Raw genomic sequence first — 26,194 nt, 5'->3', positions numbered from 1 at the left:
TGAAGAAACTTTCTTTCTTGCTTTCATAAGCAAACAGACAACCTGATCAGAGAGACCTTTACTTTTTAGAATCGACCGCTCAACTTCCACACCGTCAAATGAAGACTCTGTAAATTCTGGTAATATGCCAGACCCTGACACAGTAATCCCGGTTTTATGGGAAACGTCCAAGGACCCTGAACTGCCATCATCAACACCGTTGGGAACCATGCCCTTTTCGGCCAAAGTGGTAGGACTATTATTACCATCGCCTTCTCTTCCATGATTTTCTTCAGAACACGAGCTATCATCGGTATTGGTGGAAACACATAACTCAGGTCAAAGCCCCATCTCTGGAGAATGCATGTATTCTGCTTGAGCCTGGAGTCTGGTACCTTGAGAAAAAAATATTCTGTCTTTGTGTTCTGATGCGTGGCCATTAGGTCTATCTGAGGATGACCAAACCTTTCTACTATTTGCTGAAATATTTGATTGTCCAGCTCCCACTCTCCGGGTAACACGTTGTATCTGCTGAGATAGTCTGCTACCGTATTGTTTTCCCCTGGGACATGAAGTGCTGATATGGAACTTAGATTTTGTTCCGCCCAGTTTAAGATTCTTGCCACTTCTTCACACAGGGTCCGACTTCTGCCCATGTCGGTTTAGGTAGGCTACAACTGTCATGTTGTCTGAAAACACTTTTACATGTAACTATTTCAATCGGGTCTAGAAGTATACAATCGAATTCCATACTGCCCTCATTTCTCTCACGTTTGAAGACATTACTTTTTCTCGACTGGACTATACCACCCTGACAGGTTTGTCCTGATAGATGACCTCCCCAGCCTGTAGCGCTTGCATCTGTTGTCAACACAACGTACTGATGTTTAACCAACAAAGTAGTTCTCTGCTGTAGTCCCCGATCTGTCCACAAGTTCAGAGATTCTTTCGTCACCTGGATGAGCCTTATCTTGTGATCCAATGCTGTACACAGCCTGACAAACTTGATTATATTACACTGAAGTGTTCTCATTCTCCATCTCGCCCAGGGTACAATATCTATCATAGAGGACAGCATCCCCAGAAGACGAAGTCCGAGGCGGAGTGATATCTTGTCTTCTACTTGTACCAGAGATGACAGCTCCCTGATCTTCTTGCTTCTGTCCTCTGATAACGCAACCTCAAATTTCTCTGTGTTTACTTGAACTCCTAAGAACTGAATGTCCTGTCTTGGTTCTAATTTGCCCTTTTTCCAATTCACCAGCCATTCATGAGATCGAAGGATCTGAAGAGTGTCTTTTACTGCCTCCTTCAGCATTGTTTCTGAGTTTCCACAGACCAATCAATCGTCCAGGTAAGGCCACATTGTTATGCCCTTCATCCTCATACAGTATATGCTACTAGAGCCAGAAAAACTTTTGTGAAGACTCTCGGCGATGAGAACAGGCCGAACGGAAGACAGGTGAACTGTAGGTGTTCCCCTAACACGTGGAACCTCAGATACTTTCTGTCCTTCTCGTGAATCGGCACATGGAATTAGGCGTCTTTTAGTTCTATCGAGGCCATGAAGTTGTGCTCCTTATTCCTAACAATATAGTTTTCACTGTTTCCATGTGAAACTTTTTCATTACAACAAATTTGTTTAACCTTCTTAGATACAGGATTGCCCTGAACCCCTTTGATGGTTTTTTGACCAAAAACATTCTGGAATAAAATCCTTCTCCCTTTTCAACACTGGCACCTGTTCCACGGCCCTTGAGCTGATAAGAATGCTCTGATTTCTTCCTCTACAAGTGAGACATTTGATTTCAGAAATCTGTGTCCTGTTGGTCTTTTTCTGAATTCTATCCAATATCCTTGAGATACTACTTTCAGCACCCAATTGTCTTGAGTTGATATTTGCCACTGATCCACAAATTTCATTAATCTGCCTCCAACTGGTGCAATCTCCTGAGGCGTCATATAGTCAGAATCTCCGATTACCTCTTCTGGCAGGCTGACGAAAGGACTGCCTTGTTGTATCTGAAGTATACCTTCCATATTTCCTTCCAGGTCTGTATGATCTGGCTTCTCTAAATTGCTGCTTGGGAGGTAAAGCTCTGTATCTTGATTTCCTATCTTGTGGCAACTTCGCCGACTTACCACCTGACATTATACTAATTATGGACTCGTGTTGCCAAACAGCCGAGCTTCTTCATACGGAAGGGACACCAATCTATTCTTTGAATGAACGTCTGCCGTCCATGTACGTAGCCATAATGCCCTTCTTGCAGCAACACCTGCTGACATGGATTTTGCAGCATATTCCACCACATCAAGGGAGGCCTCACATATGTACTCTATCGCCTTCATCATAACAGCAAGACTTTTCTGTAGGTATTATCTGGAAATTTGTTCTTCTATATCATTACCCAGACTTGTCCCCCATAATCTTAGTGCTCTGGCCGTCGATGCCATAGCCACCCCAGCTTTTAATGACACCGCTGATGAATTATGCATTTTTTTCACAGAACTTTCCATTTTCTTATCCATGCTATCTGCGCCATCTTCCAATAAGATAGTGGTCTTAGAGACAACTTCTGAAACCGCTGCATCTATCTTTGGTAGAGCACACCATTTAACAAACTCTTCATCTTCTATAGGGAACATACGATCCTCTTAAAGTTACTTATTCGTTTATCCACATTCTGCCACTGTAAAGACATAACGGAAGCATCTATTCTTTTTTATTTTATCCTCAAACAGGGAATCCTGACTGGTATCAGCCTGGGGAGTTTCTTTAAGATTCAAAGTCTAAAACTGGGCATACACTATACAATTATCTGGCAGATAATCTGTGGTTGGAATGAAAACCTGGTAATGGATGAGAGCAACTGACAATCGATCATTTGCTACCAAACACTGGAAAATGGACAAAACCTGTCGTTTATACAAATTGGTTAAATCACGGACAGTTTTTGTCCATTTTCCAGTGTTTGGTAGCAAATGGTCGATTGTCAGTTGCTCTCATCCATTACCAGGTTTTCATTCCAACCACAGATTAGCTGACAGATAATTGTATAGTGTATGCCTAGTTTTATATATGTTTTTCAACAAATTATCCACAATATCCAGATTAAATGCTCGGTCAGTTTCCTGGACCACTCCAGACTCTGTACTGGAAAAACTGTCAGCATAATCTGCTAGTACCAGACCTTGTGAATGTGTATCACAGTCAGCATCCAGACTTGTTTGTGACCCGGATCTTTTAGATCCCTGTAATGTAGCCCATACACTTGTGAGATATTAGGTGCTATCCTTCGATTTCGACCTCATCTATGAGAGAAATCGAAGGATTGTATGCACATTTAGGTACCTTGAGACGCGATTGGCGGGCACGCCGCTTGAATGTCGCGTCTCAAGATAGTATGTGCTACACTTAATATTTCTCGCATCGCAGTGCGATCGCATGTGGTTTTTAAACCACATGCGATATATCGCACTGCGATGGGCACCCGCCAGGAGTGGCCAGAGGCCGCTCCCAGTCGGCGGTGACGTGCCGATCATGTGATTACCATGCGATCTATCGCATGATCGCATGGTAATCACTTTGGCAGTTCAGGTGCGGGGCATCGCACAAGTGTATGGGTACCATTAGTCGTTTGACTCATCCTTAAGGGCCCTACAAACTAGAAGACATGACCAATGTGAAAGATGAACAATGTGGAAAATGAGCAATTTCCCTGGAACTTCCCAGAGCCCTGACAAACGAAATTCAGTGTACGCACTAAGCAATTTTTCAAACAATTTGAAAGGAATTGGCACCTTTTTTACATATTTTAATGTTGGGGAGGCATTTCTGGGTGTGTGGGCAGGGCTGTAGAAGGGGAAACCAATTAAGTTTTTTTCACCCACTGCCCCACCAATTTCCATTGTGCCACCAACTTAATAAAAAATTCATTATAATGGGTTCAATAATAAATATATATATATATATATATATATATATATATACATATATATAAAATACATACAGACCAGAGTGCCCGGCTCTCCCATTAAGATTGCGTTACTGCGTCGGGTGCCTCCACAAATAATAATCACATAAAGTCCAAAGGTGTGCCACTCCTAGCGGCTTGAATAAAGGACAACAGCAGGGCATGCGTGTAGACAACGTTTCAATGCCTTTATTGTGGCATAAAAGATCTGATGACAATGCCGCAATAAAGGCATTGAAACGTCGTCTACACGCATGCCCTGCTGTTGTCCTTTATTCAAGCCGCTAGGAGTGCTGCACCTAGCTGAGCCGCTGATGGGAGTCGCTGACCGCTCAGCATCTCCGTCCACTGCCCCACCAATGAAGTTATAAACCCACTGTGCCACCAACCCACTGTGCCACCAGCCCACTGTGCCACCAACTTAATAAAAAATTAATTATAGTGGGTTCAATATAATATATATATATCTGTATATATATAGTAATACGTATAAGCAGCACTCACGACACAGGGTATTAACAGACTCCGGTGCCCTCCTAGGTACCCACAGCGAGGTCCAACATAGCATAAACGAAGAGACGGCACTCGGATTTGAATGAAGAGTCAAATTAAGGTAAATGCAATCAACATTTAGTGGTTGGGGGAACGCTATTTAAGAGGTATGTGCTGTGCACTGTTTTATCCTGACGACGATTTAAATTTCGAAACGTTGATTGCATTTACCTGCGTTTGACTCTTCATTCAAATCTGAGTGCCACCTCTTCGTTTATACTATGCTATATATATATATATATATATATATATATATAAAATATTGAACCCATTCTAATTAATTTTATATTAAGTTGGTGGCACAGTGGGTTGGTGGCACGGTGGGTTTATAACTTCATAGGTGGGGCAGTGGACGGAGACGCTGAGCGGTCAGCGGCTCAGCTAGAATGAAGCCGCTGCCGGGGAGGAAGATGCTGGAGGGGAGGGAGCTGCTGCAGGGGAGGAAGCTGCTGGCGGGGAGGGAGCCGCTGGAGGGGAGGGAGGCGCTGCCGGGGAGGGAGCCGCTGGAGGGGAGGTGAGGAACGTCACATTGTGCACATCGCTCAATGTGGCTCTGTACACACATGCCGTGATGAGTGATGTCACAAGCGACATTGCTCACATTGAACAGGCAGCACGGCCAACCGCCGACCTCCAATCAATGAGCACGGGTGCGCGCATCGTTGATTGGAGGGCTATACACACTAGACGATGTGAACGATATATCGTTCACAATCATTATCTTTCAGATCTTTGAAAAATATCTTCTAGTGTGTATGGCCCTTTAGTCACGAATTACGTTTTCATCCAGTCCATAAGATCCTGAATCTGTTTAGACTGCCCAGAGGGCATATTACATTTTGAGCAAAATGTATCATGTTTCTCTCCAGAAATCAACTTATCACAGGTACAGTAACACAAGTTGAATGATGTTTCTTTTTATATGTCTTCTTTCTTGGTCCCATTTCAGACACACTGTAAATGAATGAACACCTATCACTAAACACCCTAACTATCATAGAGTAAATACATGCCCTGAATGAGGACTTACCTCTGCTGGGCACAAGCAGGCTTAATGGGAGAAGGCTCTTTATCCATGGCAACAGCTGGCACCAACAGGTAAGCAGACCAATAGGAGAGGCATGCGCAGACCGTTCCGCAATGTATTGTGGGATTGATCGCGTCACTTCCGCCGGCTGCCAACCAAGTCACTTCCGCCCTCCAGCTCTGTAATGCCTGTAGCAGTAAATAGCGGCGATAAGGAGCGGCGGTGACAGCGGCAAGCGAGCCAAAAAAATGCGGCCACATGCAGCAATTTCCAACCTCTGACGAGGACATATAGCATTTCTCCCCGGGCGCCACCTCTTCCAGCCGCGGCTACACAGAGGCGCATTAGGCTGGGAATACACAGGTAAGCCTCATATTTGGAAAAAAACAAACTGCTACACTCTCCTACCTTAGGAGACAGGAAAAAGACTGAGGAGTCTAGGGGGGTGTGGACTTGTATTCCCAGAGTGGGCGGAGCCTATTATGAAAAAGCTTCCTGTCTAGACCTAGGAGAATGGGATGTAATCCCAGAGTAATGGATGCCATGGAGTAGTGCAGAAGAATTACTGGCTTTATATTTACACTGCAATTTGCATTTCTGTTTGGACACTGCTTTAAAATCTAAATCTGTCTGTACCTATGAAATCTTCCCCATCCAGGGGTAAATTTGCTAAATGTCAATTTGAATAGATTTTAGTTGATTTCAAATCAATCTAGATCCATGTTGTGTTTCTGGGGCTAAAACGCATGTTTGCTATTAGTAAAAATTTTTTTTTTAATGTTTAGAAATGTGCGTTTTAACCCCAGAAACACAACATGGATCTAGATTGATTTGAAATCAACTAAAATCTATTCAAATCAACCTTTAATAAATGTAAAGGTTTTGCCAAGGTGCAGAATAACGTGCTCTTTTTGTTTTACTCCCACCACAGACCCTAAGGTGGTTTATACCTCTTTACCACCTGTAGCACGGGTCGCAGCTGGGGGCCTGACACGGCTGCGACCCATGCTACAGCCCCCTTTCCCACAGCGCTCACCAACCCGGCATATTGCTGCTAGTGACGCAGCAGGGGCGGCACTGGGAGATCACATGATCTCCCAGCGCCGCCCTTCCATTCACTGTGAACGGGTGCCGTGTTGCCTCGACACAAATTCCATTCACAGTACACAGCGCGCCCCCGCGCATTTACCCGTGTTTTTAAAGGTAGTGGAAAAGGGGTATTATTTACTGCAGTCGCTTCTCAGTAATACTTGCTCTTTTACATTTCCTATATAAAGACTATTGGGGAGGAAATGTAATAAGGTGTGAGAATAAGAAAGTGAGAGATTTTGGGCAAATTCTCTTGTTTTTTTAAAGTGTCAATGTTTTACATGACAAAATCAACCTGGTTTTGCCATGTAAATGATTGCCACTTTAAAAAAAAAAACAAGAGAATTCTCCCAAAATCTCTCACTGTCTGATTCTCACACCTTATTACATTCCCCCCTTGGTCTTTTGTCCCATTGGGTAATAGTATGAAATCAGTAATAGGTTATGCTGGGTATGGTCGGCTTGCCAAGCAGACCATACCCAGCATAATCATAAAAACATAAAATCATAAATCTAAGTGTATGAATGCATGGGCATAACTATAAGCTGCCCCAATATAAGATGCGAAGCCAAGCTACCGCCCTGCACTGCCCCACCCCGTCCTGACTTTGCAAAGCCGTCCCATGTATCTCACCTTGTATGGGATTCGGTGGTGAGATTCAGGTGGAGGTGCCGGGCAGCTGCAGTGCAGAGTGGTGGAAAAGAGGAGGGTGGGCAGCGTGATGTGTGATTGGGTGCAGGGGGGAAGGCGGGCCCCGGAGGCTGTGCAGGCCCCGTAGCAACAGGACTCCCTGCACCAACGGTAATTACACCACTGTATGAATGTACACTAAGAAACAAGCCGAGGTTTCCCTTGTGGGTCTGACTGGAGCACCCACTTGCACGTGAAGACCTACCAATAGCACTGACCATTGCTCTAACCCACAGCAAGAAATCACCTATTAGCTGTGATCTGTGTAGTGCAGGTGACATTAGAGAACGCTGATATGTGATTGCTCAGTTTAGGCTCCTACACATTTACACCATGGGGTAAATTTACTAAGATGGGAGTTCTATTTAAGATGGGATGTTGCCAATAGCAACCAATCAGATTTCAGGTATTATCTTCAAGAAGGTGCTGGATAAATGAGAGGTAGAATATGATTGGTTGCTATGGGCAACATCCCATCTTAAATAGAACTCCCATCTTAGTAAATTTACCCCCATGTCTTTACAATGTCAGTTTGTGGGTCTGGGAGTAAATAGCATCTTGTATAGTTAGTAATTACTCTTCCCCCAATGCACTTTCTTTTCCAATGTTTTGTATCTGTTCTTTAATCTGCATGAAATGTTATATACTGTATGTGTGCTTATTGTGCTTTTGAGCATTGATAGTATACGGCTACAAAGGAATCTAGATATAATTACATTATTTATTTCAATGGTTTCTGTCAAATATTTTCCTCTCTTATACCCCTTTTCCACTTGTAGCACGGGTGCAGCCGGGAGCCTGACATGGTTGCGACCCGTGCTAGAGCCCCCTTCTACACTGGGCGCTGCTGCTGATGTGGTAGGGGCGGCGCTGGGAGATCACTACACAGCTTACCGGGTTGAACACGTGTTCAACCTGGCAAGCTACCCGGGTAGGATTCCTGGATCACTTAATCCGGGAATTTGCAGGGGAGGGGGGAGGGGGGGGGGGGGGCTGTTCCACTAGAAAAAAAACATGGGTAAATGCGCGCCCCCGCGTATTTACCCGTGTTTTTAGAGCTAGTGGAAAAGGGGTATAAATCATGAAATACCTGAAATATCGCTTGTTGGAGCATGAAACGCTGTTTCAAATGTTGTTTGGTTTGAGTAGAAGGGGTCGATTCAATTATGGGTGATGCCCGGGAGGTGTCGTTACAATAGCATTGGAGCTGCAGCATCGGCATGCAAAATTGCCCCCAATTTGTCCCAAAATCCCACGGTTCTGTTTTGCAGCCCCATAGGGGTCCCTACAAAAATACTCAATCTTGGCATCACCCACAACTGAATCAACCCCTTTTTGTCCTCCTATAAAGTGATCGATGTTTTGTGTAAATTGCTCTGCATACCTGGCATCATCCATCGTTCATTCATCTCATGCATGCGATTTTTATTCACTTGCTATTGTTATATTATTATTATTATTATTATTATTATTATTATTATTATTATTATGTTGTTGTTGGTTGTTTATTTTATCCATCTGTTTTTGTACAATGCACAGGACCCTGCAGTGGGATACTGATCCTTCCGTATTACAGCTCCATTCAGAGTCTGAACTCGGGTACGTTCCAGCTTTTATGGTAGACTTCAGATTACATTACTGCAAAGGAGAAAATCCTCAGCCATTATACCGTATTCATATTGCAATGCCGGGTCGCACCCGGGAATTGGAAACGGGTCCTTCCTGGGTGCGACCCGGCATTGGACCCTTTCAGACTGGCTTCCCGACCCGTTTCTGTCGGGATCGGAGCTGGCATCGGGGGCGGAGGAGGTACTGGGAGATGAGATCATCTCTGCGCCGCCTCTGCCTATGCTGTAAACGTGTCCCGGCTCGCATCAACTCAGCCACCCGTTCACGCTGCACCTGACCCGGTAATAACCCGGGAATATCCCTTCTTTATTTCCGAGTTGAATTACCGGGTCAGGCAACTCGGGAATTTGTCAGTGACCCCTTACACACCGCACAGTGACCCGTGTTGACCTGGCAATATACCAGGTCGATACCGGGTTATTTGTGCGGTGTGAAAGGGGTATTGGTAATAGATCCACCTGCCCCATGTAAAAGTATTCACGTCTGCCCTGAACATGGACTTAACGGCAACGAGCCCATAACTTACATGACTGAGGCTGATGTGCCTTATAATACAGTGTGTGTGTGTGTGTGTGTGTGTGTGTGTGTGTGTGTGTATGTGTGTGTGTGTGTGTGGGGGGGGGGGGGAGCGTTGTTACATACTACCAATGCAATCAGTGTAGTAGCCAGGGTCCGCAGTGGGGGGCTCTCTATTCTTCAAAAGGGCAGCTTATTTTAAGTAAGTTAAATTAATTAATTTGATCAATAGAAGAGACACTTACCTGTAATAACATACCAGCAGGCCTTTAAATAAGCATTGAAAGCAATAACAAACATATTTGACAACAAAGGAGCTGGGAGAGCTAAAGCGGATACCTGGAGGTGTTGCCCATAGCAACTATTCATATTGTAGCAGAAGATTTTACAGACAGAGGGCCTAATTCAAACCTGATCGTAGATGTGCTAAATTTAGCACATCTATGATCAGTCACAGACATGCGGGGGGACGCCCAGCACCCCGCATGTCAGGCCTGACAACCCCCCCCCCCCCCCGCACAAGTACAAAAGCATTGCACAGCGGCGATGCTTTTGTACTGTAGGAGTAGCTCCCAGCCAGCGCAGCTCCTATGTGCTGGCAGGCGCTACTCGTCGCTGTGAGGGTGGCAGCAGCTGCGTGTGACGTCAAGCAGCCGCCGTGCCCCGCCCACCCCCAATGGTCCGGGCGCGCCTGTGTTGCCCGGACCTCGCCCCCTGAACCGCCGGCCCGCCCCTCTTGCCCATCGACCGACAGGCAGAGGCGATCGCAGGGCTAAGACAGCCGACGGCTGTCTGGCATGCGCCGGTGCACTGTGGCGCCGGCACATGCGCAGTTCATACCTGATCGCTGCTGTGCGAAAAGGCACAGCAGCGATCTGGTCTGAATTAGGCCCTGTGTTAGATGCAGAGTTGCTAACAATTGCGTGAACTGTCCGCAGTGCTGACTAGTTACTGATCGATAGTCCAAAAATCAGGGCGATTTAGAACAAAGTACAAAACATTATCAATCAGCACATTGAGACTTGTAACTGTGAACTAATATAGTATTTTATTGCCAATATTCCATCCCCAATACAGTATTGAGCTTGTCTTCTCCTTCACCGTCCCACACTGTATTTATAGTACTTAAACAGAAGATGATGATAGTTAATTTAATATTTTACTGTATATGGGGGGTCATTCCTAATTGTTCGCACGTTATTTTTTTGTCGCAACGGAGCGAATAGTCGCTAATGCGCATGCGCAATGTCCGCAGTGCGACTGCTCCAAGTAAATTTGCTAAGAAGGTTGGTATTTTACTCACGGCATTACGAGGTTTTTTCTTCGTTCTGGTGATCGTAATGTGATTGACAGGAAGTGGGTGTTTCTGGGCGGAAACTGGCCGTTTTATGGGAGTGTGTGAAAAAAACGCTACCGTTTCTGGGAAAAACGCGGGAGTGGCAGGAGAAACGGTGGAGTGTCTGGGCGAACGCTGGGTGTGTTTGTAACGTCAAACCAGGAACGACAAGCACTGAACTGATCGCAGATGCCGAGTAAGTCTGGAGCTACTCAGAAACTGCTAAGAAGTGTCTATTCGCAATTCTGCTAATCTTTCGTTCGCAATTTTAATATGCTAAGATTCACTCCCAGTAGGCGGTGGCTTAGCGTGTGCAAAGCTGCTAAAAGCAGCTTGCGAGCGAACAACTCGGAATGACCACCATGGTGCAGTAGAACTGGGAACATAAAAGCCAAATTCCGCAGAAGAAACGTGAAACTTGGAAAAAGACCGCTTTATTCATATACTGCAATTTACAGCGCTGTCATACCGACAAGGATCACAATCCCGGCGCGGAAATCACGCATCGGGATTTTACACATCGGGATGCCGCGGTTGGTCTTCTGACCGCCGGAATCCCAAACGCCGGCCTATCATACCCAAGGCTTCAGAATCAGCACCTAGGTCAGTGGTTCACAAACTGGGCGCCACAAGTCACTTGCAGGGGTATCTTGGGTTGCTGGTCCAGGGCCAAATCATACTATTTATGGCCAATGTGATAGGCAAAACCAGACGTGGTCGCTGCCATTCCAAAAAACATGGACAATCAGAAACACAACCCTGTCCATCACCCCATAACTGGACCTAAGGTTGACAAGTAATGTACTGTATGACTGTGCCGCATATCACCGCCCCTCTCCCACCCCCACCCCCACAGCTATTCCCAGTCATCCTCCTGTTGCATACATTCATTAATTCATTCGCAGTACTATCTGCACAGAATATCACCATGTTTTATCCAAGTTTGCAGAGAGATAAAGTGGAGAGAGATAAAGGGAGATGTACTAAGCCATGGAGAGAGAAAAAGTACCATCTAGTCAGCTCCTAACTGCCATGTTACAGGCTCAGTTTTGAAAATGACAGCTAGGAGCTGATTGGTTGGTGCTTTATCTCGCTCTGAGATTTGATACATCTCCCCCATATACTTTACATTGGCATTGATAACTGAGGTTCCACTGCATTATATAACATACAAACCGGTCACTAAGGGCACAGGTTTAGCTGGATTAGACTTAAGGTTACTGTATTTTTTATGTTATATTAGGATATTAATCAGTTAAATGTGCTAGAAGTTGACTTTAATAAGTGTGATGTTAGTGTATTAGAATGCTTAATATTTGTAGACACTCCCTTACTAATCTGTGTAAGCCTGAATCTTCAGTGATGGTCCCTAGGACCAGGGGGATGCTGGGAAGTGGGTGGTCCAGCGTGCAGTGTGCCTGTAGTTGGTGATGGAATAAAGCAGCACAGCAGTGAACTCACATGTCTCTGTGTCCTGATGACTGGATTTACAATCATATGAACAAAACATGGTGTCAGAATAAGTTTAACTTGGACTACTAGTGCTCTCAGAGTGTGACAGAATCCTGCACCAGTCTGTAAGGCTGTGATACTCAGTGTCTGCAAAACCTGCCGTGTGCTCCTCTCTTCAAACAGTGAGTAACCATGGATAAACTGGCTCCTCCAACCGGCATGGTGATGTCTGGTAACTTGTCTGAAAACTGGAAAAGATTTAAGCAAAAGTTTAATATATATCTTGCTGCATGTGGAGCTGATACAAAGGCTGACAAAACGAAGGCATCCATTTTCCTCCATGTGATAGGAGAGGATGTGCTAGACATTTATAATAGTTTTCAGTTTGCTGAGGGGCAGAATATGGTGCTATCTTCTATAATGCAAAAGTTTGAAGATTACTTTGTGCCAAGGAAAAATGTGACATATGAAAGATATAAGTTTTTCACATGTGATCAGAAGTCTGTAGATGGATTTGATCAGTATGTTACAGAGCTGCAATCACTCAGTAAAACCTGTGAGTTTGGTGATTTAAAGGATTCATTGATTAGAGATCATATTGTCTGTGGAATACCAGATAATGGACCCAGAGAGAGATTGCTGAGAGAGCAAGACCTAACACTAGAAAAGGCAGTGACTATGTGTAGGTCTGCAGAAATAACTAGATTTCAAGCCAAAAAGTTACACAAGGAAGTTGATGCTGCTGTCCATGTAGTGCAGAACACAGAGCTAAGCAAACCTCCATTCTCAAGAATGAAGCAGTCTAAGCCACAGTCTAATAAGGAAATGTGTAGTAGATGTGGAAATGCTCACAATCCTAAAATGTGCCCGGCTTATGGTAAAACCTGCATGAAATGTGGTAGACTTAATCACTTTGCCAAATGCTGTAAAATTAAAAGTGAAACAACCAATGTGCATGCTGTTAAACAAACAGAGGAATTCTTTGTGGATTGCATTGAACTTTGCAGTGCAGATAAGAAAGAATGGATTGTCCCTTTAACTGTGAACGAGATTGTCATTCCCTTTAAGCATGATACTGGCGCGCAGGTGAATTTAATATCGTTTCAAGACCATAAGACTTTTAGAGTAAAACCTAAAATTCATCCAGCCAAAGTGAAAGTTACAGGGTACACTGTGGAGGAAATTCCTGTGAAAGGTACATGCTTAGTGACACTGAAATATAAGGGACAACAGTTTAAAACATCTCTACTGATTGTGGATAAAAATGTGCAACCGATTATAGGATTAAGTTCCTGTGAAAAACTAAGCTTGCTAAAGAAAGTTTTTATGGTGACATCACAAGTAGAAGATGACTGCAAATCGATGTTTACAGAATACAGAGACTTGTTTGAAGGTCTAGGTTGTTTGCCTGGAGAGCATAAAATAAATATAGACACGCAAGTTTCTTCAGTGATACACCCCTGTAGAAAAGTGCCGTTTGCGCTGAGAGAAAAACTGAAACAAGAGTTAAATCGCATAAAAAGCCTTGGGTGTGATACAGAAAGTTGATGAGCCTACTGAATGGGTAAGCTCCTTAGTAATTGTTGAAAAGAAAAATGGACAACTCAGAATATGTCTAGACCCCAGAGATTTAAACAAAGCTATTAAACGAGAACATTTCAAACTACCAACCAGAGATGAAATCATGTCGCAATTTGCGGGAGCAAAATGGTTCAGTAAATTGGACGCATCTTCAGGATTCTGGCAAATGAAGCTAGATGAGGCCAGCTCAAAGCTTTGTACATTTAATACACCAGAAGGTCGATACAGATTTCTTCGACTACCATGTGAAATATTGTCTGCTCCAGAAGTATATCACAAAAAGATACACATGATTTTTGAACATATTCCAGTTGTTGAAACAATGATGGATGACATTATTGTCTGGGGATCTACAAAGGAAGAACATGATTCTAGATTGAAACAAGTAATGGAACTTGTCAAGAAAGTTAATCTAAAGCTAAACAAGGACAAATGTGAATTTGGCGTAAATACACTTACCTTTATGGGCGACGTGGTCTCGGATCAAGGTGTCATGGAACGTCCTAACAACAAAGACGACGTCAGAAGATTCCTAGGAATGATTACTTACTTAGGAAAGTTTATTTCTCAACTCTCTGAACAAACAGCCTCTCTTAGATGGTTGTTGGACAAAGTAAACGAGTGGATGTGGTCACATGAACAAGAAGAAAGTTAGCAAAACTTGAAACAGATCATTACAGAGCAACCAGTGCTAAAATTCTTTGATCCTGCGAAAAGAATAAGAATTTCAGCAGATGCTTCGCAATTTGGCCTAAGCTCAGTGCTGTTACAAGAACATGAGGATACATGGCAACCAGTAATCTATGCATCAAGAGCACTGACAAGTGCTGAAACAAGGTATGCTCAGATAGAAAAAGAACTTCTAGCGATCACATATGCATGTGAGCGATTTCATCAGTTTGTGTATGGTCAAACATTTACAGTGGAAACTGACCACAAGCCATTGGTAGCTATCATGACTAAATCATTACATGACTGTCCCATGAGAATTCAACGAATGCTTATCAGACTACAGAAATATGATGTACACTTGCTGTACTGTCCCGGCAAATACATGTACATTGCTGATACACTTTCTCGTGCTGTGGACAAAAGTGAAGGTTCCAAAAGTCTGATGGATGAAGACATAGAAGCCTATGTTAATTTGATCGTAGCTTCTCTACCAGTGTCTCTTGCAAGACAAGAACAGATTAGGAAAGAAACTGAGACAGATGACACAATGAAAGTGTTGAAAGATATCATTCTGAAAGGTTGGCCAGCAGAAAAACATGCGTGCCCGCTGTCTATTAATGATTATTGGATGTACCGCAGCGACCTTACAGTTGTCGATGGTATTATTTACAAAGGCAATAGGTTTGTCATACCTGCACGACTAAGAAAAACTATGCTGTGCAAGATACATGAAGGCCACTTAGGAGAAGAAAAATGTAAGCGGAGAGCGTGTGAAGTTATGTATTGGCCAAGAATGAACCAAGACATAGCACAGACTACAGCTACATGTGAATTATGTCTTACGTATAGACCGAAACAACAAGTCGAGCCACTGAGTCCTCACGCAGTGCCAGAGAGACCGTACCAGAAAGTTGGCGCAGATTTGTTTGATTGTAATGGGAAAACATACATTGTTGTGACTGATTATTACTCTAACTATCCTGAGGTGAAGACACTACATACAACTACTAGTAAAGCCGTAATCAATTGCATGAAGTCAATCTTTGCAAGGCAGGGTGTTCCTATGGAAGTGTTCACTGACAATGGTCCTCAGTTTTCCAGTGCTGAATTTAGACAATTTGCTGATGAGTGGGAATTTGTTCATACTACGTCAAGTCCCCACTATCCATGCTCAAATGGGTTGGTGGAAAGTTCAGTAAAAACTGTAAAGAGTCTCATGAAAAAAGCTCAAGAAGGTAAAGAATATTTCTACAAAAGTCTTTTCATCTACCGCAGTACACCTTTACAGAATGGACTTTCTCCTGCACAAATGCTGATGGGAAGTAGGATTAGAGCAAATCTCCCGATACATGATGAACTGCTTAATACACATAACTCAGCGTTGGTCAGACTGACTAAGGAACGTCAACAGGCGAAACAGAAACTGTTCCATGACAGACGAACAAAACGCTTATCTGATCTAAAATCGAGTGACCAAGTCCGTCTCAGAGATCACGAGAAAGGTATTTGGGTGCAGAAAGGTATTGTGCAAGCACAAGTAGCACCAAGATCTTATACTATACGTACAGAGCATGGAACGGAAGTAAGAAGGAATCGGGTGGATTTAAGATCTCAACCTAACCATAATGAAGACAACATGACTGAAGAATACCCTTCATCTGACATTTATGATGATCCTCATAATGGTGAACAAACCACGATTCTAGAAAGGTCCAACATGGTCAATGATACACAGACTGTGTATGATAGACCCAAAAGGGAAATACGCAGACCTGAGAGACTCATTGAAACGTGTTAGATGATGTTCTTAATATGACGTTGTTAATTGTTGCATTGAAGCGTATAAGGCTTATCATTAAAGAAAAGAGGATGTGATGTTAGTGTATTAGAATGCTTAATATTTGTAGACACTCCCTTACTAATCTGTGTAAGCCTGAATCTTCAGTGATGGTCCGAAGGACCAGGGGGATGCTGGGAAGTGGGTGGTCCAGTGTGCAGTGTGCCTGTAGTTGGTGATGGAATAAAGCAGCACAGCAGTGAACTCACATGTCTCTGTGTCCTGATGACTGGATTTACAATCATATGAACAAAACAATAAGTATTAGAAAATATTAGAGCTGCTTATCTGACTTGCGTCAGTTGTTTTTAACTTTTTAAGTAAACTTTGTATTACTACCACCATACCTATATTATATTATATATATATTATAATATTAGACGTAGTTGTTAATATTAGGATTTTTCCCCTGACATTATTACAGGAGGAGACTTATTAAACTTGGAGTCTCAAAGATCACACAGGTTGATTTCCTGCCTCGGGAAGTTGTGTCATATTCAAAAGAGACGCAGACGCCAGTGACTACGCATCAGACTGAAGGTGACACTGTACTGTTATTCTGGTATAATATTCAGTATATTTTATTCTGGTGTTTGTTTCAGGTACTTACTATACTGTTATTCTGGTGTTTGTTCCAGGTACTTACTATACTGGTATGCTGGTGTTTGTTTCAGGGGGTGGCACTCGATATACCGGCTGTTGGGATCCCGGCGCCGGGATGCCGACTGCCGGGATACTGACAACTATTCTCCCTCTTGGGGTGTCCACGACACCCCTGGAGGGAGAATAATTAGCGTGGCACGCCACCGTACCAGCAGCGTACCACAAGGGGCTCATTTGCGCTCGCCCAGAATGCCGGCTGCTGGCCAGTCATACTACACCCGTTTAAGGTACACACTGTACTGTTATTCTGGTGTTTGTTTCAGGTACTCAATATACTGGTATTCTGGTGTTTGTTTCCGGTACTCGATATACTGTTATTCTGGTGTTTGTTTCAGGTACTGTACTCAGTATACTGTTATTCTGGTGTTTGTTTCAGGTACTCGGTATACTGTTATTCTAGTGTGTGTTTCAGGCATTCAATGCTTTTTAGTCAAGCAAATGAAAATGTGTTTATGATGCTTTTGTAAACTGCCAAATTAGCATATCATAGAAGCGTTTTATATTGGCTTTGCCATGCTGACGTGTCCTGTTAGCTGTGACATCCATTAGAGCTTGTCAGAATATCATCAATTTAGGATCTTTATGTTGATTTGTATAGTCCCTGGAAGATGATGGTCTTCGTATTATGCTCCTCCCACAGCTTAACCCTAACCCTCCCACCCACAATATAACCCTATCCTCCTCCCATAGCTTAACACTACTCCCCCCACAGCCTAACCCTAACCCTCCCACCCACAGTATAACCCTATCCTCCTCCCGTAGCCTAACCCTACTCCGCCCACAGCCTAACCCTAACCCCCCCATAGCCTAACCCTATCCTTCTCCCACAGCTTAACCCTAACCCTCCCATCCACAATATAACCCTATCCTCCCCCCATAGCTTAACACTACTCCCCCCACAGCCTAACCCTAACCCTCCCACCCACAGTATAACCCTATCCTCCTCCCGTAGCCTAACCCTACTCCGCCCACAGCCTAACCCTAACCCCCCATAGCTTAACCCTATCCTCCTCCCACAGCCTAACCCTATCCCCCTGTCCCACAGATTACCACTACGCCCCCACAGCCTAACCCTATCATCCTCCTGCAGCCTAACCCTATCCTCTCCCCACAGCCTAACCCTAACCTCTCCCCACAGCCTAACCCCCATCCCATACCCATACTCTCCCCACAGCCTAACCCTGGCCTCCTCCCGCAGCCTAACGTTATGCACCACAGCCTATCCCTATCACCCCTGCAACCTAGTGCTATACCTCCACAGCTTAACCCTATCCTCCTCCTGTAGCCTAGCTCTAGCCTCCTCCCGAACCCTAAAGCTATCCCCCCCCATAACCTAACCCTATCCTTCTCCCGCAGCCTAACCCTATCATCCCCCCCCACACACACACACAGCCTATCCCTATCCTCCTCCCTCAGCCTAACCCTATCATCCCCCCCCACACACACAGCCTAACCCTATCCTCCTCCTGCAGCCTAACCCTATCATCCCCCCCCACACACACAGCCTAACCCTATCCTTCTCCCGCAGCCTAACCCTATTCCCCCCCCCCCCACACACAGCCTAACCCTATCCTCCTCCCGCTGCCTAACCCTATCATCCCCCCCACACACACACAGCCTAACCCTATCCTTTTCCCGCAGCCTAACCCTATTCCCCCCCCCCCACACACAGCCTAACCCTATCCTCCTCCCGCAGCCTAACCCTATCATCCCCCCCCCCTCCCCCACACACACACACGCACACACACACAGCCTAACCCTATCCTTCTCCCGCAGCCTAACCCTATCATCCCCCCCCACACACAGCCTATCCCTATCCTCCTCCCGCAGCCTAACCCTATCACCCCCCACACACACACACAGCCTAACCCTATCCTCCTCCCGCAGCCTAACCCTATCATACCCCCCCACACACACAGCCTAACCCTATCCTCCTCCCACAGCCTAACCCTATCACCCCCCCCCACACACACACACACACACACAGCCTAACCCTATCCTCCTCCCGCACCCTAACCCTATCCCCCCCCCACACACACACAGCCTAACCCTATCCTCCTCCCGCAGCCTAACCCTATCATCCCCCCCCCACACACACAGCCTAACCCTATCCTCCTCCCGCAGCCTAACGTTATTCACCACAGCCTATCCCTATCCCCCCTACAACCTAGTGCTATACCCCCACAGCTTAACCCTAGCCTCCTCCGGTAGCCTAGCTCTAGCCTCCTCCCGCACCCTAAAGCTATCCCCCCCATAACCTAACCCTATCCTTCTCCCGCAGCCTAACCCTATCATCCCCCCTCCACACACACACAGCCTAACCCTATCCTCCTCCCGCAGCCTAACCCTATCATCCCCCCCACACACACAGCCTAACCCTATCCTCCTCCCGCAGCCTAACCCTATTCCCCCCCCCACACAGCCTAACCCTATCATCCCCCCCACACACACAGCCTAACCCTATCCTCCTCCCGCAGCCTAACCCTATTCCCCCCCCCCACACAGCCTAACCCTATCCTCCTCCCGCACCCTAACCCTATCCCCCCCCCCCCCACACACACAGCCTAACCCTATCCTCCTCCCGCACCCTAACCCTATCCCCCCCCCCCCCACACACACACACAGCCTAACCCTATCCTCCTCCCTCCGGCAGCCTAACCCTAACCATTGCCATCCTCAGAATGTCAACCTTTTACATGCCGACATTGTGAACCTGTTGAGGATGGTGATCTTGTGCCTGTCTACAGTTTGAACCATGCTGTCACACATTGTGGTGTCACCATTATGAGTGTCACCGTGGTTACTGTTGACCTTCGGACCGGTTAGCTTGGCACTGAATGTGTCTCCTGCAGTTAAGGGTTATACCATGTTTAGAGCCTGTCTGAAATTTACATTGTTAATTACAGAAAAGTAATAACTTTCATTATTAATAACTAATGTGTAGTTCTATGTGTAGATAAAGTAACTTTACAAAGAATGTTATACTGTAACTATAAGTGACATAGTATGAATATGTATTGCTCCCAATTAATGAATGATTTACCATTATATTAGATAATAAACAGGCTATATTTTAGTGATAATTGCCCTTGGACAAATGTGGTAACATCGGCGCTTGTTATACTGTGTAAAACCTTGTATGGGAGGCTCATACTGCATTGTATTGCAATGTTACACAGCTTCCTATAGATGGCAGCAGATATCTTAGTAACTGTCCCATATAATACTGGAGAAAGTGTGATAAAGAAACCAGTTTTCCTCTCTACATACATATTGGGGGTCATTCCGAGTTGTTCGCTCGTTATTTTTTTCTCGCAACGGAGCGATCAGTCGCTAATGCGCATGCGCAATGTCCGCAGTGCGACTGCGCCAAGTAAATTTGCTATGCAGTTAGGTTTTTTACTCACGGCATTACGAGGTTTTTTCTTCGTTCTGGTGATCGGAGTGTGATTGACAGGAAGTGGGTGTTTCTGGGTGGAAACTGGCCGTTTTATGGGAGTGTGTGAAAAAACGCTACCGTTTCTGGGAAAAACGCGGGAGTGGCTGGAGAAACGGAGGAGTGTCTGGCCGAACGCTGGGTGTGTTTGTGACGTCAAACCAGGAACGACAAGCACTGAACTGATCGCAGATGCCGAGTAAGTCTGAAGCTACTCAGAAACTGCTAAGAAGTGTCTATTCGCAATTCTGCTAATCTTTCGTTCGCAATTTTAATAAACTAAGATTCACTCCCAGTAGGCGGCGGCTTAGCGTGTGCAAAGCTGCTAAAAGCAGCTTGCGAGCGAACAACTCGGAATGACCCCCATTATGTGATTCTATCTTAAGATATTTTAAAATGCAGAAGAAATTATATTTTTTGGCTGTTTTCTCTTATGACTGATGAAACATTTCCAAGGTAGCGCACAAATGGTTAATATATTTTTGTTTTTCAAAAAACTATTTTTCTTTAAGTTTATATACAGGGAGTAGCTGCGGTATTTTCATACACATTTTAGAGACACCTTGCTCCAATTCTGGGGAACCTAAGAACATCAAGTGCAATACCCTTGGGGCAAGGCTATCCTCATCAAGACTCTGACACCCAGCTTTCATTGCACCAGGTCAACATTGTGACACAAAACTTTCATTTTATTAATGACATCATTTGTTGAATAGTTTTTTTTGGTGATATACCACAGTAAAAACTAAAAACTCAACAAAGATGGCTACCACTGCGGTTTGCATTAATTACTGAAGAATCAACATCGCGTTAAGAAGCTCCTCTGCCTCCCACAAAATGAATGTTTGTCATTTTTGTGTTTTAATGATGGTGCAGCCAATAACGAGCCAGACCCTCTCTGCAGTGCTCATTATCCCGGCTTCCATATTTGGGGTGATATTTATCAAATGTTAGAGAGAGATAAAGTAGAGGGAGATTAAATTACCAACAAATTTGTCTCTTTACAGACAGTGTTAGAAAAATGGCTGCCTGTAAAGAGCTGATGACAGGAACATTTGCTGTTAGTGTTACTATCCCAACTCTATCTTTTAAAGCTAGCGATGATCCACTAACCTGGAGACTGTCCAGTAGAGCACCTGACCGTAGTAACCAATCAGATTTTGTCTATCATTTTCGAGGATGCAATGGAGAAATGATAGAATCTGATTGTTGCTATGGGCAAGGGCTGGCTGGCAACTTTCAGCCTGGGGGGCAAGCGGCCCAGCTTTTCATACGTAATCTGCAGTCAGGTGGCCCTGGAACACTTAAATTGCACTGGCCCGGGAGGCAGATGGCACCCTGCCCCCCTGCCCAGCCAGCCCCTGGCTATGGGCAACACGACTGCTTTTTCATTTTTAGAAGCTTTAGTGAACCTACCCCCTGAAGTCTGTGATCAGCAATACAGATCTAGGAGCAGATGTACTAAGCCTTGAAGAGAGATAATGTGGAGATAGATAAAGTACCAGCCAGTCAGCTCCTAACTGTCATTTTGTCAAACACATACTATAACATGGCAGTTAGGAGCTGACTGGTTGGTACTTTACCTCTGACCACTTTATCTCCATCCAAGACATCTCCCCCCTAGTCTATCACTGTAGCTTGTATTACTAGGGGTTCTCTTACCCATTTCCTAAATTGGGTCCTACTGTCTCCAGTTATTTTGAGGATATTGCTTCTTGCATTTATTATAATACTATCCTATATAATAAAAGGCTAACCTTCTCCTCACCTCTATGGGGGGGAATTCAAGTGTTTTGTGCACCATCGGGCACTAGATGGTGCCAGATGGAACAATTCAGGTGTTGCTCCATTCGTGGTGCGCACAGCTGCAGCGCTGACATTTGTGTTACAGTATGTAGTTGTGACGGGCTGGTAACTAGTCATACATAAATGACCATATAATATACGCCTTTTGTCAATGGATGGATGTATTTTTGGCTCTGCACTATATCATGTGCCTGTTTTGGTGCTGTTCCAGTATATTTTTCTGTTGGTATAGATACATTCAGATATGTTGAGTCCAAGGGCGGTATTCAATTCTTTTTACCCCCTTCCACACCCATTCTGTTTCCGCTGAAGGGCGTGGTATAATCATTTCAGCTCGATACCCCCGGTATAGTGAGTGCGCCCAAACCTTTACAGAGCTAAACCTGATTACTATGGGCATGAAATGAGATTGGGCGTGATATATCATTTGAATACTGCCCCATGTGTGCCACTAGTGTGCCTGGTGACCTTCACTCATTGGGTCTCATCCACTAGCAATGGGTCTATTAGTACCAGCAGAGAGTAGTGGAAATGAATCTCTCAGGGCATATACACATCATTGCTCCTCTGTCCACCACCCCTCACTCTAGACTGTCCGCTTACACCATGCGAGCCAGACCTACTCCACTCTTGCATCTTCTAGGTGACATCATATTACAACGTATAAGAGTTGGTCACATGCTCCTGTGGATGAAGCATTCAGAGCTGCCAGTAAGGACAGGATGGTTCACGTTATTAACCACCATACTGGCATTTCTGTGTAGCTACCATGCACACCGGTGGTATGGTATGACTGGAATGAGGAGATGAATAGAGACAGTGGAGGGTGGAAAAATAAAACATGAAAAACTTATTGGAGGAATATTAAGACAGCCAACTGTAGGCAACCATGACTTTCCTTCACCATGCATCTTAACTGAACCTCTCTTCTTCTGTATCTGTAGAAGCTTTAGCTCTTGTGCTTCATGGGCACACTAGGGGTTATCCGCTGAGTAGTTGTGTGCCGGTATTCTATTTGGCATCATGCTCACTGCTTAACACTGAGCTAGTACATTTATTCCACAGGAATTGATACACAAGATTCTGAAATTCAGTCTGTCTCCGCCTACTGGTCAGATGGTAGACTGCAAGTTCTCTAAGTCAGTGGTTCTCAGACTCGGTCCACAGGACCCCATGTGGTTCACGTTTTCTATGTCACCTAGCAGGTGCACAAGTGTACTGATTAGTCACACATTTTAAAAGATCCATCATGGAGCTAATTACTTAATTTGTGATTCTGTGAGGAGACCTGGAAAATGTGAACTGTTGGGGGGGGGGTCAGGAGGACCAAGTTTGAGAACCTGTGCTCTAAGTTAAAGTGTTGCCACCTAGCTGAAGACAGAAACCATGCACTTGGCAAGGCACCATTTACATGTTGGATCCAATGGCCAGTGCTCTGCCTATAGGATATCTAATGAACCCTTTTGTACACTATTCCCTTACCATCCATAGACTCCGCTGTCTGATAGAGTTAGAAGGTGTCAGCAAACAATGGGTTCCTGCACTTCTCCAGACGTTCTGCATGCCGCTTGTTGTATTTACAATAGACTGTACATAAGGGTGGAGCTTTTTAGCCCTTCATATTTCCTCTGTTGTAAATACAGTTGAGCAGCATGTAGATGAAACATCAATTGCCTGCCATCAGGACCAAGCTCTCGGCTTGATAGGGCTGTGGGGACATTCTGTGAAGGTGAGGTAGAAATAAGAGGTTCTTGACTCTGTAGCTACCTGATGAGTAGAGAGCGCTAACTATTGGTTCTGACATTTCGTAAATGGCGTTACTACCACCTGGGACTCCAATGTGTGGAAAAATTCTTTACCCCCAAAAACCTGTAATATTAATGTATTAATGACTTTGCTTGATGTATAAAATAATGTCAGTTGTTTAACTGCAGTATATTGCTAGCGCCGGCATTCCAAGCAGTGTCGGCATTCCGTCTGCCAGGATACCGAACGCCGGTATCCTGAACGGATCCCAACTCATATATAAGCTGCCTTTTTATTTATTATTAATCTTGCAGAAATACACTATATTTTACCATAGTTTTGTTACAGTTTCTCTATAATATAGGAAACAAAGTAATGTAGTGAATGTAATTAAACATACTGTATGAAGTTTATAGAATTAGCCTGTGGTCAGGGATGGATATGCTAATTACGTTTTGTTTTTTTACAGTACAATAAATGTTTAAATACTTTATTATAAGTCACAATAAAACTCCTTTAGGCTGCTGAATGCCATTCACAGGGCACAATACCTTACTAAACATGACGTACAGGCTTTGTGCAGTGTTCTTGGCAAAAACATGTGTAAGTTTTTTTATTTCATAGCATACATATATTTAGTATTTACTTTGTATTACCTAAGCTTGTGCTACAGTTTATTGTAATACTTAGAACATGGGTTTGCAGGATGCCAAGTTCCTCAGGCAGATATTTAAAATGTTCTCACCAGCCATACATAATAGAGGCACCCAGTTCACGGGCTGAACCAACATATATTTCTCTAACGTCCTAAGTGGATGCTGGGGACTCCGTCAGGACCATGGGGTTTAGCGGCTCCGCAGGAGACAGGGCACAATAATAAAAGCTTTAGGATCAGGTGGTGTGCACTGGCTCCTCCCCCTATGACCCTCCTCCAAGCCTCAGTTAGATCTTTGTGCCCGGCCGAGAAGGGTGCAATCTAGGTGGCTCTCCTGAGCTGCTTAGAATAAAAGTTTAAGTTAGGTTTTTTATTTTCAGTGAGTCCTGCTGGCAACAGGCTCACTGCTACGAGGGACTTAGGGGAGAGAAGTAAACTCACCTGCGTGCAGGATGGATTTGCTTCTTAGGCTACTGGACACCATTAGCTCCAGAGGGAGTCGGAACACAGGTCTCACCCTGGGGTTCGTCCCGGAGCCGTGCCGCCGACCCCCCTTGCAGATGCCGAAGTTGAAGAGGTCCAGAGGTCCAGAAACAGGCGGCAGAAGACTTTCAGTCTTCATAAGGTAGCGCACAGCACTGCAGCTGTGCGCCATTGTTGTCAGCACACTTCATACCAGCGGTCACTGAGGGTGCAGGGCGCTGGGGGGGGGCGCCCTGGGCAGCAATGTATTATACCTTTTTTATGGCTAAAATACATCACATATAGCCCTTGAGGCTATATGGATGTATTTAACCCCTGCCAGATCTCACAAACTCCGGGAGAAGAGCCCGCCGTTTTAGGGGGCGGGGCCTATTCTCCTCAGCACACGGCGCCATTTTCCTGCTCAGCTCTGCTGTGAGGAAGGCTCCCAGGCTCTCCCCTGCACTGCACTACAGAAACAGGGTTAAAACAGAGAGGGGGGGGCACTTATTTGGCGATATGATTACATATGTGAAAATGCTATAAGGGAAAACACTTGTATAAGGGGTTGTCCCTGTATAATTATAGCGTTTTTGGTGTGTGCTGGCAAACTCTCCCTCTGTCTCCCCAAAGGGCTAGTGGGGTCCTGTCCTCTATCAGAGCATTCCCTGTGTGTGTGCTGTGTGTCGGTACGTGTGTGTCGACATGTAGGAGGACGATGTTGGTGAGGAGGCGGAGCAAATTGCCTGTATTGGTGATGTCACTCTCTAGGGAGTCGACACCGGAATGGATGGCTTATTTAGGAATTACGTGATAATGTCAACACGATGCAAGGTCGGTTGACGACATGAGACGGTCGGCAAACAAATTAGTACCTGTCCAGGCGTCTCAGACACCGTCAGGGGCTTGTAAAAACGCCCATTTACCTCAGTTGGTCGACACAGACACGGACACTGACTTCAGTGTCGACGGTGAAGAAACAAACGTATTTTCCTTTAGGGCCACACGTTACATGTTAAGGGCAATGAAGGAGGTGTTACATATTTCTGATACTACAAGTACCACAAATAAGGGTATTATGTAGGGTG

The 26,194-nt window shown here is 44.8% G+C and overlaps 1 protein-coding gene across 7 annotated transcripts in view; it reads left to right on the top strand.

Moving 5' to 3' along the window:
- The window catches only part of DYNC1I1 (dynein cytoplasmic 1 intermediate chain 1), an 837,173-nt gene that overhangs the window by 159,986 nt on the left and 650,993 nt on the right, over window positions 1-26,194 (top strand). For all 7 annotated transcript variants that reach the window (XM_063921359.1, XM_063921362.1, XM_063921358.1 and 4 more), the window contains 2 exons: window positions 8,855-8,914; window positions 16,763-16,878. In XM_063921359.1, the coding sequence (XP_063777429.1) occupies window positions 8,855-8,914; window positions 16,763-16,878 (176 nt within the window). The remainder of the gene's footprint in view (window positions 1-8,854; window positions 8,915-16,762; window positions 16,879-26,194) is intronic.

Source organism: Pseudophryne corroboree, chromosome 5 (genome assembly GCF_028390025.1).
Source record: "Pseudophryne corroboree isolate aPseCor3 chromosome 5, aPseCor3.hap2, whole genome shotgun sequence".
NCBI classification, from domain to species: Eukaryota; Metazoa; Chordata; class Amphibia; order Anura; family Myobatrachidae; genus Pseudophryne; species Pseudophryne corroboree.
Note: the sequence above shows the minus strand (reverse complement) of the source record. Positions and strands in the feature narration are given on the sequence as shown.